This window comes from Protopterus annectens, chromosome 3.part0 (assembly GCF_019279795.1).
Source record: "Protopterus annectens isolate FY-2018-M chromosome 3.part0, PAN1.0, whole genome shotgun sequence".
NCBI classification, from domain to species: domain Eukaryota; kingdom Metazoa; phylum Chordata; order Ceratodontiformes; family Protopteridae; genus Protopterus; species Protopterus annectens.
Genome location: NC_056731.1, coordinates 666,094,925 through 666,112,472, shown reverse-complemented (window position 1 = coordinate 666,112,472; position 17,548 = coordinate 666,094,925). Strand labels below are relative to the sequence as shown.

The following is a 17,548-nucleotide window of genomic DNA, read 5'->3' as shown; positions in this document are numbered from 1 at the left end:
CAAAAGGAGGCACATTGACTCCCCCGAGTCTCTCACAGAAGACACGGACTTGGAGGAAGGGGAAGGCTCCCCAAGATCACCCCCTGAGGATGTCTCATTTGGAGACATCATGGAAATGGTCCGCATAAGGGGGGGTGGTCTGCCCCCAAGTCTTCCTCGGACGAGTCCGTGTTCTTGGAGGCATTTGAAGTGGGCCCGTCTACCTCTTGGGTGTCCCCTCCTACTGACCCCCTGGTGGACCTCATTACCACCAGGGCGTGGAAGGAACCGGACACCGTGGAGCCAATCCCAAAAAGGCCCGACCGTATTCTCAGTCCCCCGGCTGACCGTGCCCATTGGAGTAAGGGGCCTCTGGTAGATGCCATGTTGACGGCGGCTGCCACCAAGAGGGAACTTGCTCAGGAGAGTCCCTCAGTCCATCCCCCGAGCAAGGAGCCTCGGATGATGGACCGCTTGGGGAAGCGGATGTTTAGTTCAGCGACCTTCTCAGTGAGGGCGCTGAACTACCTGGCACATGTGATTAGGATGCAGCGCGATCTTATAAAAGAATACGCTGCATCCCCCCCAGAGTCCATGTCGGAGGGGGACAAAGTGCTGCACTCCACCCGTATGGCCACTCTCAGGTCCGTCACTAATACCTCTATGCGGCTACTGTCCCATGCTACGGAAGGTGCCGCTAGAGCTGCAGGGGCAGGCCTAGTTACCAGACGTCTCATTGCGATTTCACGGAGCCCTTCAAGGCGTCATTTGCGAACGCCCCTTTCGATGGTTCTGCTCTCTTTGGCAAAACTGTTCGTGACACTTTGACCCAGAGTGAAAAGGACGGGAAGACGCTGTCTGCCGTCAGAATCCACTTCTCTGTACCCCAGAGGCCCTATTCTAGGAACCAAAAGGGTCAGAAGAAGATGTGGTTCCGGAAGTCGCAGCAATCCCAGCCTGCTCCGGACAACCAGTCCTTCCGTGGCAGAGGAGGACAGGGAGGACGCCGCCCTAGGGGCAGAGGGGCTCCCAGGAACTTCGGGTCCAGAGAACCCTTCTCTGAACGGCCCGTGCAGCAGCCCTGAAGGGTTGCCCGGCTGCTCCACTCTGGAGGCAGTCGGGGGGATGTTTTTCGGAGCACCTAGCGGCATATGAGTCCATAACATCAGACCGCTGAGTCCTCCAGATCATATCCAGAGGATACCGTATCCCTTTTCGTCACATGCCAAAATTGAAGTCCCTCCCCGACGTTCCACCCGGTCAGTGGGAGGCCGCTTTGGCAGAAATTGGCCATCTGCTAAAGAAAAGAGCCATCCAGCCCATCCCCCCAGACCAGATCGGATCAGGGTTCTACTCCAGGTTCTTTTTAGTGCCAAAAAAGACGGGGGATCTAAGACCAATTTTAGACCTTTCACTCTTGAACCTGGCAGTTCCCAAGGAGAAATTCCGAATGGTTACATTGCAGTCTATTCTCCCCCTTCTGGGAGAAAACCACTGGATGTGCTCCATAGACCTCAAGGATGCGTACTACCATATACTAATGGACAGGCGCTCCAGGAGGTTTCTCCGCTTCCGTCTGGAAGCCAGTCACTACCAATTTCGGGTCCTTCCCTTTGGTCTCACCACAGCCCCCAGGGTGTTCACCAAAGTATTAGCAGTGGTAGCGGCCCACCTGAGGCTTCAGGGGGTGCAGGTCTTTCCCTACCTGGACGACTGGCTTCTCACCGCCCCAACAAGGCATCTACTTCTCTTGGCGCGAGACTCCTTTCTCCATCTTGCTCCTCATCTGGGCATCACGATAAACACAAAAAAATCCAACCTAGCACCCACGCAGTTCATAGATTTTATAGGTGCCAGGTTAGACACGAGGAGATTGAGAGCCTTCCTCACTGCGGACAGAGTTCAAAACCTGCAGCTCCAGGTGCGGGCCATTCTCCACTCAAGCTCAGTTCCGGGGAGTTGGTCCTGAGGGCCCTAGGGTCCATGGCGGCAGCGATAGCGCTTCTTCCTCTCGCCAGGTTCAATATGCGCATCCTTCAATGGACACTCCTAGTTCAGTGGTCGTATCTTGCTCTTCCTATGCATCATCCCATTGCGATCAGCAAGGCTTGCAAGCGGTCCCTCCTGTGGTGGCTACACTCTCCAGATCTCCACGGAGGCCGCCCCTTTTGTGCCTCTCCCCCTCTCGCCACGGTGACCACGGACGCCTCCCGCCTCGGGTGGGGGGGCATTTTGCGGGCCGGACGGTCCAAGGCACGTGGAACGATTCAGAGACCTCACTGCATATCAATGTTCTAGAGATGAGAGCAGTGCTCTTAGCGTTGCTAGCACTTCAGGCCTTTCTTCCGTTTGGAACAATTGCGATTCAATCGGACAACATGTCTGTTGTCCGGTATGTCAACAAACAAGGAGGAACCAGGTCTTACCCTCTTTGTCGAGAAGCCATGAGAGTGTGGGAATGGGCAATCTCCACCAACCGCTTTCTCATAGCAACGCATATTCCGGGTCGGTCCAACATCCTGGCGGACAAACTCAAGTCGCACCATTCTCACCCCTTACGAGTGGTCTCTCAATACTCAGGTAGCGGAACGCATCTTCGCACAGTGGGGAACTCCTTGTTGCGATCTTTTTGCGTCTCCCTCAAACACCAAGTGCGACAGTTTTTTCGCTCTAATACCTCCTCCCGGAGGTGCCCCAAGAGACGCTCTGGTGCATGCTTGGCCACCCGGTCTTCTTTATGCTTATCCCCCCTTGCCTCTGATGCTCCAAGTTCTTCAGAAAGCCTCTCGGTTGGGGTGCAGAATGATTCTCATTGCTCCATTTTGGCCTCGACAGATCTGGTTCCCTTTCCTAAGGTCTCACTCAGTGAATCCTCCTTGGATTCTAGATTCCATTCTGGATCTGATATCTCATCCATCCCGCTTATCTCCCCCGAATCTGGACAACCTGAAGCTGACCGCTTGGCTGCTCCAGTTCCACTCCTGATCAGGACTCCCGGTATTTCGTCCCCTGTTAAGGCCATCCTGGTGGCAGCTCATAAGCCATCCACTAGGAAAGTCTACCGCAGTAAGTGGAAACGGTTCTCCTTGTGGGCGGAGCGGCAAGGCCTAAACCCCTTCACAGTTCCTCTCCCTTTGGTGCTTGACTTCTTAACCACTCTTTTTAATGATGGTGCCAGCAGTTCCATGGTCAAAGTACAACTTGCGGCAATTTCTCATTATCATATTGGTCATGACTCCAGTCCACTGATGTCTGCCAAATTGTGTAAGATTTTCCTAAAAGGTACTTTCCTTCTCAGGCCCCCTGTAAAGCAAGCGGTTCCTCCTTGGGACCTTTCTTTAGTCCTCCAGGCCTTGACCGCCCCCCCCTTCGAACCGGCGGCTACGGTAGATCTGAAATTCTTATCTTTCAAGACCGCCTTTTTAGTAGCCATTACTTCGGACAAGAGAGTCTCAGAGCTTCAAGCATTATCAGCTAAACCTCCTTACTTGGTCTTTCATCCGGACCGTGTTTACCTCAGGACCAACCCGTCCTTTCTTCCTAAGGTAGCTTCTGAAGCAAACATTAATCAATCCATTAACCTCCCTGTTTTCTTTCCTAAATATCAAAACAAGGGTGAATACAAGCTTCATTCCTTAGATGTTCACAGGCAACTTAGATTTTATCTAAACAGGACGGCTGGTCATAGGCAATCCGACCAGTTGTTCATTTCCTTTGCTAAATTTAATTTGGGCAAGCCAATTTCTAAAGTCTCATTATTTCGCTGGATTTCACAATGTATCTTATTGGCTTATCAAGCTTCTGGAAGGCCCGCACCGGAGGGTGTACATGCCCATTCAACCCGGTCAGTCTCTACCTCGGCCGCCTTTACGGCTAGGATTCCTCTAGATGATATTTGTGCAGCAGCCACTTGGGCTTCATCTCATACCTTTATTTCCCACTACAAGTTGGATCTTACATCTAGGGGTAGAGCATCCTTTGGCTCCGGTGCTCGGAATATCCTTCCATGATGGCCGCCCAAGATTCAGGTAGCTGGGGACTCTGTCCCACAGGTTGCAGACAAATGAATCTCCTACTTCAGATTTAGAAGTTATGTACTCACCATAACGTTCCATCTGAGTAGGTGTATTCATTTGTCTGCAACCATCCCGCCCTCCTATCCCCCTGGCCTTTTCAGTTTCCTGCATATGATGTGTTACCCTTTTCAGGGTGTTCATGCTGTTGGCAAACTCGATCTGAGGTCATGTAGGGAGAGCAGGGCATTATGGGTGAGGGGAGGAGCTGAGAGCTCGGATCCATAGCTGGTAAACCATGCCGGTTCGGATCCGATATCGGATCCATAACCCACAGGTTGCAGACAAATGAATACACCTACTCAGATGGAATGTTATGGTGAGTACATAACTTCTAATTCTATATGTCAAGTCCTCCTTTAGCACATAAGCAGTTAAGTACTAAACATTCTGAGCATTTGATTTTTGGCATTCCTTCAACTGACACCTTCCATGGAAGTTTGAAATTTAGTTAACTCATGACAGATGTGTCTTCTGAGCCAAGTTTAGTGTGTTGATCATATTGTAAGTGCTACAAAAAGGCTATCTGCAGTAGGTGCTTATTAAATTTCTGCTGCATCTAGACTGCCTTTCTAACATCATTGGAGCAAGTCAGGCAAGTATACCTTTGTCAGTGGCCCTTCTGTCAAATGAGCTGATACAACGAGTCTGTGTCTGTTATTTTTAAGAGCATCTAATGCACATTATTCCAGTAATTCTCTGAGAAAATAGATAAGTTTGTTCCGAGAGGCATGTAAAACATTATTCAGGGTATTGGCTTTCTAATGTGCTTTGTGATGTACATTGCATGAAACAGAAAGGTAGAAACGAGTCTTCTGGGGATATAAGCACACTGACCTAACAGCCTTGTCTTTAGAATAGTCTTTTCATTATAGCACCTTCTGTGATGAGCCCTCTCTACATCAGGACAGTAACTAAGGAGTCTCAGTCCTCACCACTGTCTCCAGTAAGGGAGTGTCACTAAAAGCAGGGATAGAAATACACAATTTACCCAAAGAATACATTAGGGACAGGTTCCAAACCTGGGACTGGACTATATTCTTCACTTCAAGTCACCAAATGAGTTTCCAAACTAACCACTGCAGAGCACTGTGTCCCAGTTCTAGGTATCTGACACACACACTCTTAAATGTCTGATATTCACACATACACACACTCTTGGGAAAGACTGACACAGATTTACCCGCTGTGTTTCTTTGCTCAAATTGCACAGTAATGGCTGCCACCAGTCAAATACTACAATACTTTCAAAAGGGGTGTTCGATTATATTGGGTAAAATAGATATTGAAACAAGTGGTAGCATATATCCCAAGCAGTAAGGTTTTTTGATGTGGCCTAGTGTTATCACAATAAGCATAAGCACTCTCAAGTTATTAAAAATATTAACTAAATAATCAGTCACAATGAGATGTATTAAAGCATTTAATAATAAATAAAATGATTTAAAACATGTAAATACTGAATAACTGTTTCAAATAAACAACAGAATTTCACACATAGGAAATATGAAAACAACACTGTAGGATAGATTTCACACTTATTTTAGAAAACCTGTAACTAACTAGCTGTAGTTCCCTGACTGACTGAAGATTAACTGTCCCTATCTAATCTAAATAACTTGGCAAGGCAAGATTATCCTATTATGGCTACAAGGTAAGTTGAAGAATTTTGTCCACACTTCAGGCTGTTGTATGTCCTCAGATATTGGAGCAACTACTGTCCTGGAAACAAGTAGACTGCTACTACTGAACACCTCTGGAAACAACTGAATGATAACTGAACAACTGACCCTTTTTTTATAGCAGATCATTTTTAAGAGTAACAAAAAGCTGCCATTAGAATTTTACTCTCATATCAGCCTTTAAAAAGTAAACCACTGCAGTGAAGATTCTATTCTCTCAAGTCTGGCACACAATGACGTCTCATCTAGGTCATCTAACCCTGATGCAACATACATTCAGAATTCTCTTTACAAAGAATATGCACATTTGGTCAGCCAGAAGAACACTTTTGACATTCAAATGTCTTGCATAAGTCAGAGTGATAATCAAAAGACAAATTTATTTACAAAATTATAGCTAGTCATGCTGGCATATGTAACACAGGGTAATTTACAATTACTTACAGTTGTTTACAGAACTTTAGCCAGTCATGCTAGCACAGATAACAAGATCTGATATCCTGACACCTTCCATCATGCGTTTCAGTTTACAACAAACCAGATAGTCATAATGACATCTAAGATAGAAGCAGGAGTGCCTAAAGATTTGATGAGATTTTTTTTTTCAATTTCTGACCGTTCATCTTTCCAGAGTACTAATTTTATGTAGTGGTTTTGAAAATGCACTCTGCCATATATGTAGAGCAGTTAGAACATGTGCATGTTATATTTAAAGTACATTTTTACTAGTGTTGGTATTTCTAATCCCTTAGGCTTCCTTTCAGGAATAGCATTCATTTTCTCAAGTGAAAAATCTTTGCTGTTTGTTAAAATATGTTATTAGCAAATGTAGCTGCACTTGTATGTATATACATATGCAATTTAACAGCAATTTTAAATGCTTTTAGTGATGGTTGTGACATATTACAATGAATATTGTTTGCTAAACATGTTTCTCCTTTAGGAAAGGGTATGACAGTAGCTCACTTCAGACTTCATCTGAAAGAACAGGAGATGGAACTGTTCCAAGTTCTCCAAATGGCATGAGTAATGTAGCAGTGGGACCAAATTCATTAGAAGGTGTGACTACACTGTCAGAGGACTTGAATGGATCCAAAATGAAAATGATAGAAGACTCCAGAAAAGACAGGAACAGCAAGGTTGTGCTTCATTTGCTTTATTGATTCTTAATGGTTTTGAACTGCTATTAAAGTACATATTGCTCCAGAAACTTTAAGCATTTACTATAGTCCTGCATTGTTTGGAAGCTGTTCTAGTAAAGATTTGAAGCATCACAGATTGTAGCTCTTCATGATGTCTGTTTTGTCTTAACATTGGCTGTGCTGCTTCATCTCAACCTTGCCACCTCAACTGTTGTTAAAAGCATTTTCTTCATTTTAATGTGTTTCTTAGCTGATGTCTGCAGTGGGGTAAAAAAGTTAATTTGAAACAATGTAACACTTCCTGCAAGCTCATGAGAGAGAGAGAGACTTTTCTGGCTGTTTCACTTTGTACGTCCACAGCTGTGTTTATCCCACTTCTGCATGATTGTTTGCTTACTACCTTTTTTAGAGATGGACGGCAGTGATGCTTTAAAGATGAGTTCTAGTAGACAAGCTATGTTATGTAGACTTGGGAAGTGAGTAGTAGTGTTGTGCGTAAAGGGGGAACAAACTGATTGTATGACAGAGCAAGAGTTATAGAACAGAGTGTAAAGTATGTGATGGGGGTTGGGGTTAAGGTAGGTATCCTGTCATGGAGAACCATAATATGCTCTACACTGAATGGAATGTTCTTGTCTCAGGATTATGTAGAAACTGGACCATTTTGAAGATATTTTTTGTTTTATTCATTTGATAATCAAGTAAACCCACTGGACACAGGTGTCCCATTTCAAGGATGATGTGGGAGTACTGTCACATGTCTGGTCAGAATAAAACAGACAAACATTTGTGGGTTCTGTTCAAGCAGCTTTATTATGTACAAACACATCAGGATTGAGGCTTAATAACTTTAACTTAGATAAACTTATAAACAAACTAGCTATCGCACTCATACATGCACACTCTTTGGCTGCACTCTCACAATGGCACCGAAGCTAGCACGTGCTTGCTAGTTATATGCACTTGCTGTCTTTGAAATGCTTCTTAAAGGTACAAGACATGCACACTGTTCTACAAGTACTGTCTGGTTAAGTCACTTACAAAGAGTTGCACAGTAAGGAGATGGAGGTGGAAGAAATGAAACCCTGTGCCCTGCACTACAAAAAGTAGCTTGCTGATAGCTCAGAGCCTTTATCCTCTGCTCTATCAGACTGTGTGCTAGCTGATGTTAGTAAAAGGAAGCAGTACTACAGCAGAATGCAAGACACCGTCAAGCATAAGAAAAATGTTCTAGATTGGGTAAGAACATAAATTAAGGAAGTGAGGATCAAAGACAGAGGAGGACAGTAACACTGCTTCACTGTGGTTCAGATTTGAAGTGCAACAATTTGTGCCAGATGTGTGGGACTGCAAAGTTTGCCTTTGCCAAGGTAAGCAGGAAGATCATGGAGGCAGTGACAAAGTTTGGAGAAGAGATTGAATAAATGGAAAATTTGAAGCAAAAATGACAGTGATTGAAGGGAAGTGGGGACATAAGTAAAAAAAAAGTCCTCATGTTTCTCATGTGAGGTAGTAGAAGCTGTTGGTTTTCATATTTAAAAAATACTTTGTGTAAAATAGAGGACAGTGAATAGGGATGGTTGAAGCATGTGAACAGAAAAAAATTCTAACCAGGACAGTATGTGCATAAAATCAGATTGGCAGATGAGATAACCTTCAGTAGAAGTGTTTCCACAGTCGTTTCTGGTAGAGGAAAGTGCAAAAACTAGCATATTATACTAAATCCCACTTGTTTTTAATAGTATGTGTGAAGAATTATGTTTTTGTCTCAGTCTTCTTTGAGGAGTATCTGTGGGTGACACTTGCCTGGGAGGATAAAAATGAAAGGAAATTGGACTGATTATCTTCGATGAAGACACATAACCAAGATGAGGAATCTACTTTGAGCTAAAACTCAGTGCCCTAAATGGGCTACCCATAGTTGTCCTAAAGTGTATATAATGTCGTAAAGAGGTCAAGAATTATACTACTAGTTCATTATTACCAGTAGGAGATTTGTTGAGAGTGGAAGATGACCTAAATTGTCTCTCTGCAGGAGTGTACTGAAACTGCAGGTGAGTCAGCCATTTCATTCTTTCTGAAAACAAAAACTGCTGAAGAGGTCATTTAGGCTCAGCTCATAGTGTTCAAGGGTTTATAAGCCACTGGACCCAGAAGGTGTGGATTCAAGGAGAAGCAGCTCCTACTGTTTAACCTTGTACCTTTTATGATTGATGTACAGCAGAGATGGTCATGAATTCATGCCGGGAAACTCCTGCTTTTCCAGCATGCTCCATTTTTATGACTGATATGCAACAAAACTGCACATAGTGAATCCATCTGATGCATTCTTTCTGAATTACTACATGGATTTCATATCCATGTCACCCAGAAGACTGATAAACATGTATTGGTAAATAAGAATAAGACCTATAGTGAAAGGGTGGATTTATTAGTAGGGAGTAGAGATAAGGTAGCATTTAATCTCTTAACTGGTGATCATTTTTAGAAAGTCTCCCCAGAACACTTGGCAGTTCATGGTTATGTATGTTGTTTGTGTTTAAAAGTGTGCATCTGCAACATAGTTCATCATTACTAATAAAGTTTTCAGGAATGTTACTGACCCATTTATCTGTAAAACACAGTTAAACTTGGCTGCTGCCATCAAAGAAAAATGATCAGCTGCATATTTAATTTTAAGGAAAACATAAAATTGTAATGCCATTTTTATGCTTCAACATGTACAGTGAATAAAAAGATCGCTCTCTTAGGTCTGGAATCTCAGCAACATTGCACATTTATTTTCTAATATCTTATTTATTCTACTCTGAATAGAACTAAAAACTGCACATTTTCAGCAAATTGTTCTGTAAAAGTTTTACCCTGACAGTTTACAAAAGATCATTCTGACATAATTTCCACCATAACTTCAAATAAAATAACACTCTGTTGCTTCAATGCATTACTGCAACATTTTCAGGATAGTATCCCTCAGTTATCCACCTTGCATTTTGTTTTGCACACTGTAATATGTTTCAGGGAAAGTGCACAACATAATGTTAAATATGTGCATCCATGTCACAGAATGTAAAATATGCATGTTTTACTATTAACAACATAAAAATGTCACATATTACTTTTTTCCTAGAGAATAGTACTAGTTTTGGTTTAAATTTCATAAGAGAAAACAGATTGTAAGATTACATACCGAGTACATAATGAGCTATCGGCTTGAAAATTTCAAAATATGCAATTTTGTGAAACAAATTGCAAAAACAGAGCAGCCAAGTAGCTATACAATTCAGATAGTGGTACCTAGAAATAAAGGACCATTTCTTTTTAACTGTATTAATTATTACATCATATTCCTGGCAGTAATAGCCAATAACCCTCAGCAATGAAATGCTCTTAGCTTGAAGGGCTTGCAGATGTGAAGACATATACAGTTTTATTTTTTTATAGTGCAGAGTACTTCATGCGACTTTAATAGTAACAAGAAAAAAAAGCTTCTGTGTACACAACAGAAAGTAGGATTTTGACATCTGATATATTGGCAACGCAATAAAGAAGTATTTAGGCCATTACTATAGTCAGCATTCTGAGTAAAGGATAAGAACAGTACCCACAATGAAAATGGAGTTTAATGCAAAATGTCAGACTGTGGCTATGAAGACACATGAACCAAAATCACCGGGGGCTGTCTTTGAAAGACTGTATCTCTGCCCTCCTTGATATTTCATTTTGAAACTTTCAGATAATAGTGTATTCATTTGTAAAACAAAACTGTAAAACACATCTAAGATTGCAATTCTCCCCTTAGAGCTTCTAATGCAGTACCTTTGTGAATTTGACTCCTCAGCTTTAGATGCTTAAAAATATGGCATTGTAGCGATGTTATGTTACAACTGAAACAAAATATATTTTTTCCTGAAATATATATGCTTTTTACTTATAATGCCAACCAGTAGTAGAGACATATTCTAGGATATTACTGGGCAGACATTCAAAACAGTGCTACCTTTGTAAACCTGATATAATCCAGAAAGGACTGTGGCAGTGGATACCTCAGAACATCCTGAGGTAGTACCCATATGTGGAATGTCATAGTTTGTACCTCTTTGAGATTTCATTATGAAGTTTTCAGAGAGTAACAACAGTGCAAGATATTTTAGACTCCTATTCTGCTTTTATAGGTTTCAATGAGATGCTGTCCTGAATCTGACACCGCTGTATCACTTGCTCAAACATTTAGCAGGTTAACTATAGCAGGTTGCAAATTAAAAAAAAAAGTCTTGAAAATATATAGAATTTGTACTTCTGGTAGTGACAATTCAGTAGAAAAAATGTCATCATCAGCAACCTTGTTTTTTTTTTTTTACAGGGGGTTGGGTTGTCACATCAGCACTGGTCAATAAAACCTAGAGCTGATATTTACACTGCATGACTAGTCCTGAGTATTCTTGGCAGCTTTTTTACTCTGCATTCTAAACAGAAATTTAGTACAGCTACAATAGAAGCTGAATATAATGCAAAATAATCAGACTTGCAGTAAAGATGCATGTACCTATGCCTTTGGTGCTAATCTGTGAAAGTTTGTTTCAGTGTACGTTTCAGATTTTATTGTGAAACTTTAAGTTAGTAACAGCTAAGTAATACATATAAGACTCAATATTTGCTATCATTAATTTCAGTTTAGCTCATTTGAGGCAACCACTTCAGCTGCATGAAAGAAGGCCATTGTAGCCATAACATTTAAATGGGAGAAATATCTTTTTTTGTAAAATATGTAGGATTTTTATTTCTGACATAATGAGGATTTGGTTCTTATATATGCTGGTTATTTGTTTTAAGTTTCCTTTTTTTGCAGAGGTCAGATAGCCCCAATGTAAAAACCAACAATTGTGCCAGACTTTTTTTTTATATCTGTTAACCAGATAACCCCACTGGACATGTGTCCCTTTTCAAGAATGATCCATGAGCACTGTTTGGGTAAATGCATTACTTAGTCACACAGTGGGTAAATGAAGGCTGAGAGAGTAGAACTTTGGACTACAGGAAGCCGCTCCTTAACAGCTTTTGTAACATTAATCCTCTGTGCTAACTGCAAGATATTATCACCCTGCTGAATATCCTTTGCTTTCATCCATAGACAGCCCCTAGAACAGGTAGCCACTTCCAACAATCTGCTGTGATGTGTGATTGCTGAAAGTCGTTAACTTAAAAACATCAATGTGTTTCCCTGTTGGGGCAACAAAGTACAAAACACAGTGAAGAATAGCATGCTATCCCCATGATTTTACTCTATCTCAGTGCTCATTTACATGTCACAGACTGCCTTTATAAGTACACATAATGCAATCTTCTCTCCATATGCAGTGAAAGAAATGTCTTGCTTGGCGAAATAAAAGTTAGTGCACATATATTCTGAGTTTTAGTTTCTCCATGCCTTGTGAATAATGGTCACATACACCCTCCGGGTGGAGGCTGTGACTGCAAAAGCCCCTGGAATTCTGGATACGTTAGCTGTATATGAGTAACCATATGTGGGTTGTCATTATGCATTTTACAATAAAAATAATTCCGCGACTTGTAGTCAGATACTTGGATACAAAACACAAACAGATGTTCTACTGAAATAGGCTACTTCTGTGAAGTAATCCCACCTTTCAGTATAAAGACAAGTTGTAAATGTAATGAATTGTGTTGCTTGTTGACAGATATTCCTCCCCATCAAACCACATGAGTAATTGTGCAGAAGTGAAGCATATAGCTACCCTGGTTTCATACATCATCTGGCCCCCAAATTGATACCCATATTCGGTATACCTTCTGATGTTTCATTGAAAAGAAATTGAAAAAAATCATAATATTCAGGATAACTTATTTCAGCTTGCTGCCTCTAAACAAGTGATATCATTTCTACTCCGATCTTTCACATGTAGCTAACTCTCCACACCCCCCTTCCCCCTAAAATCTATGTTCTGTGTATGTCTGATATTCGATTTTGAGAAAAGTGAAAGAAAATATTGATTCTGTAGCACTTGGGCACATATACTCCCCGAACTAGTCATATCAGTGATTGTTTTGCTTGCATCATGTAATTGTTACTTTTAGATAGAGCCTGCTCCCAAAAAAAGATGGCCACTTTTTGTGCACACTTCCAGTGTATAATATTTAATTATGAGCCATGACTATAAGATGTTTGTCAATACTAGCTAAACAATGGGAATGCTTTGCCAACATCAGTTTGCCTTGGAGAACTGTGGTTTTGTAGAAGAGAGAGGTGTGTGTGTGTGTGTCTTTCGGCTTATCCCAGTTAGGGGTCGCCACAGCGGAACTCCGGTCCGCTAATGTTTGGTAGTGGATTTTTACGTGCCGAGTTACCAGCTCTGACGCACAACCTTCAGTGAAGGCACGCCCATTCACGTATGCCTCCACACAGAAGACGCTCTAACTGAGAATCGAACGCGACATCGTCTTGCTGTGAGGTGACAACGCTACCGCAGCAGACATTTGCTAATATTAGTAAAAATGATAATGCACAAGGAAGCTGAGCACAAGAATATTCCACTATTGGTGATAAGCCTGAATGCAGAGAAAGCATTTGACAAGGTTTCCTGGGACATTATTTGGGCAATGACAAGACCTGTGTTTGCAAATAAGACAGTAGAGTTAGTAAGGCTTAAAATGAGGATTCACAATCAAGAGTAAAGAATGGCAGACTTCTTTATGACTGGTTAAGCTTGAATAGAGGAACCAGGCAGAGATGACAACTTTCTCCTCTTCTGTTTACCAAGTATTTTAATAGCTCTGAAAATAAATTCACAAATTTAAGGTTACAGCTGGTGCTGATGCCAAGAGAAGCTTGCTTTATTTGTGGATAATTATGTAGTGTGTTTTAAAAATCCAGAAAGCACAGTTGTGTAAGTAAACTTACCATACCAGTAGGTTCGAATAGGTGTTTGAATGATCACTGCTGCAGTAGCCTTGGCTATATGTGTTATATCCCGCCAAGGATAAAACAGCTGGCCAGCTTCCAAAGCTTCAGGGCATCTTCTGTGTGCCTAAGCTGTCAGGCAGCTTAAGGTGAGATGAGTAAAGACAAAATTAGATACCAAGCCCTGCAGAGCTTTCCTGCCAACAAAGAAAGTGGGGCTGAACCCTGAAAGGACAGTGCTGGGAAGAACAATAAATAAACACACCCTGGCATAAACAACAGCCCCCCCCCAAAAAAAAAAACAAGGGGGGGTGTAGGGAGGGAGGAGCTACTTCCCTTATCAAGGCACTCAACTCTATGAATCATCTTTGGTCCCCAGGATTAAGATTTTTGGAGTAATTTGTTTCATACTTTCACATACAGGATTAATGAGTTTGATGGGCCTATAGTTATCAGGGTCTGTAGCTGGGTCGTCCTTGTGTACCTGTATTACAGGCTCCAGGAATGTAACCAGTAGAGAGACTTAAATTAAAGAAGTTAAGTAGGAGTTCACCTAGGTTGTATTTCATAATGATAATCAGGCAGCCTGGTTTATTGTCATTATGGATGAGGTTTTCTTAGCTTTAGAAGGGGTTGTGATGACTTATTCCGTAGTAATTAAATTATGTGTCTGGTACTGTGGCATCTGTGGATTAACCATAAGTGTAGGCAGAGTATAATTTGCAGTAAATTTATCAGGTAGGATATTCGCTACTTTGGGTTGGAATGGGCAGTATTATAGTGGACTAGCTTTGAACATTGTTGGGTGTTCATAATTTTCTGATCTCGTCAGCAAAAGATCTGTTGTTATTTTTTGGTTTCACTATTTTAAGTACTGTGCTCTTAAGGTAGGTAGATTTAGACCTCTTATAAGTATTAAATAATTTCTTCATCTGCTTATATAATTTGTGTGTGCATTTTACCACAAGGATTTGTTTGTAAATTTCTCATTACATTTGGTGCAGATATGGACCTGCCTTATTAATGCAACTATTTAAGTAGGAGTTAGAAATCTAAGACATGGGCAGCAGCTGTAGCAATGGGATCTATCAGAGGAAGAGCACAGTGAAATTTATTAAGGTTATTTTAAAAGAAAATGTCAGTGATTCATGGTCTGATTTAACAAGGGAGGATGACAGCTATGGAGGTGTGCAAGAAGTTGGCCATATTCATGAGGACAAGCTCAAGTGTATTGGTCCCTTAGTAGGAAGGTTAATTATTTGTAACTAGGAGGTTACATTTTAATGCCAAGGAATTGTTAGGCATGCCAGCCATTGGCAGTGTTGGTCAGCCAGTTTATTCATGGATAGCTGAAATGTCACAGTGTTGGGGTTTAATGGGAATTTCAGCTGTGGTGTTAAAATAGCTAGCATGCACATATGAAGACATAGAGACTGTTATATAGCTACATGTGAGATAGTAATTAGTCTTGTTTAGGGTGATTTGGACATCTGGGAGTTTAAATTTAGTATCCCAAGAAATCTGTTACACAGTTGGCAAATACCAGTACTCCCCTGCAGTTGCCAGTAGCTCTGAAGACACGATGGTTACTATGAAACGAGAGAAGTGCTTTCATTATTTTGAAACCAAGTCTCAGTAACTATATACATACATGCCTCAAGTTCTTACATTTTTATCAAGGCTCCTAGCATTGACCAGTCACTTTAATGTGTTCCAAATTAGAATTTATTAGGGTGACATGTCCAGCAGATAGTCTGTCAGAAAATATAGAGGCAGCAGTGGCTTCTGCCAGAAGGCAGAAGCTTTAATAAGAGAGATGCATACAATCCTTGGCAGAGTAGGAAGGCTTGTCGGTCAGCTTCTCTAAAGCTGAGACATACTGATCCTTCTAGAATGACATGATCTATATAGACAGTTATTAAAGCCAGTTATTTTTCTTTGAATCCCAGCATCATTCTGGGAGATGGCAAAATGCCCCTCAATGCTAGTGTCTTTACTGCCTCAGACACATGCATAGCCAACTCAAACGTATCCTTCTGCATGTCCCTTTGGGTAGAGTCCCAAATGTCATTCTCCAACATGGAGCAGTGTCATGTCATAGTTGTACTTGTCAGTATGGTGGGGATCTATGAGTCTTTGTCATATTCTAGACATTCATTCAAGGTAAACAGCTGTCAGCCTGGTGAAGATGGTGCCCGTATACCTGGTAGTCAAGCCACGTCATGTATTATTATTAAGATATTTCTGTGGGTAGATTCAGTCTCATTGGACTTTAAGGACTTGCAGTCTGCACCTATTCAAGAGTCAGCATGTATTTTTTTGGGGGGTGGGAGAGAAGTGTGAATGTCAAATGCCTGGCTTTATTGACTTGACTGTACATTTTAGTAATTTACCAGGAAATCAAAAACTTTCAAGGGACAGGAACAGAGGTACAAAATACAGAGAGAAAATCAGGAACATTTTGCAAAATTCTGGACAGATGAAGAGTGGCATTGTGTGACTGAAGACATAGAAATTTTTGTTGTTATTTTTACGATGGTGCTAGCAGTGATCAGCAAGATATTTTTGGCAATATTTCTGTCATTGCAATATGTGTGGAGCAACTTAGAATACTTTAATGTGTGGCAACTTGCTTGTGTAGTGAAATGATATGTAGCCAGCTGTAACTGCTCTGTGGGGGTTGGGTTTGCTGGATAAAAGAAAGTGACCCTGTTGTCATCCAGGCAGTTTAAACAGTCACTGTTGCATTTATGAGAAGTAAGATGGTCTGCTTAACTGAACACCTGAAAAGCACAGGTAGAGTAGGTATACCTGCTGGGGCTCTTTGTGGAGAAAAGTGACTAGCTGCCTACTGCTGTTTGCTTATTGTTCTGACTTTCCAAGACTCCAGTGATTTTATGTGAAGCAATATACAATGTTTTAATGTGTGGCAACTGTTTATTACATCTTTTAACAGAATCAGATATCTGAATTGTACATAGAAATGGCAGACTTGCATCCAAAGTTCTCTCTGTCTCTCTCAGGGAAATCACCACCAGCTTGCTAGCAAAGGAACCAATGTATTTGGAGCAAAAAAAAAAAAAAAACTCTGGAGGGAAAGATAATAGAGTGGAATGAGAATAAACAGTTGTTTGGATTGCAGATTAAGTGCTGCCTTCCATATCAGTAGTTAAGATTGTAGGCAAAACAGAACGGGATGGGGAGTACTAAGTAAAAGTCCAGCTGTAGATAAAGTAGTGCATGATGGCTAGAACAATGAATCAGAGGAAGTCAGAAAAGACTAAATGGGTAGTGAAAAGGCGATTTAAAAATGAAGCGTGGGAAGAAACTTGTAAGGCTCCCAAGCAAAGTACAGTAGATTTAAGATGTTTGCATAAGTATCTTTATAGTCTTAAGTAGACTTCAAAGAATTTTTCCTCGGGTAGTTAATAAATGCTGCTGTATGATTGTGAAGAGATGAGTAATTAGAAACATGTTTTTTTTTTTCAAAATATAATGAGCTGTTCGATTTTAAAAATTCTCTGCAGAGTACTTTGACATAAGTGTTGGGGAAACAAATGGTTGTAATTAAGGAAGTGATTCCTCGGAGCTGGGATATAGCTTCTGAATTGCATAGAACATAGCATTAAAATTAATACATCCTTATTATTGGTTGCCATAAAAAGCAGTAGCTAAAAAAATGGAAATCAAACTCTAAACCAACTCTAACTGAAGTATTAAATATTGTAAAGGAAATAAAAGAACTAGAGGTAGGAT

At 41.2% G+C, this 17,548-nt stretch overlaps 1 protein-coding gene across 1 annotated transcript in view; it reads left to right on the top strand.

Annotated features, from left to right (window-relative positions):
• Positions 1-17,548, top strand: part of PTPN3 (protein tyrosine phosphatase non-receptor type 3) — a 2,272,168-nt gene that overhangs the window by 1,517,194 nt on the left and 737,426 nt on the right. Inside the window, exon 17 of the mRNA XM_044065075.1 lies at positions 6,678-6,873. Coding sequence (XP_043921010.1) covers positions 6,678-6,873 — 196 coding nt within the window. The remainder of the gene's footprint in view (positions 1-6,677; positions 6,874-17,548) is intronic.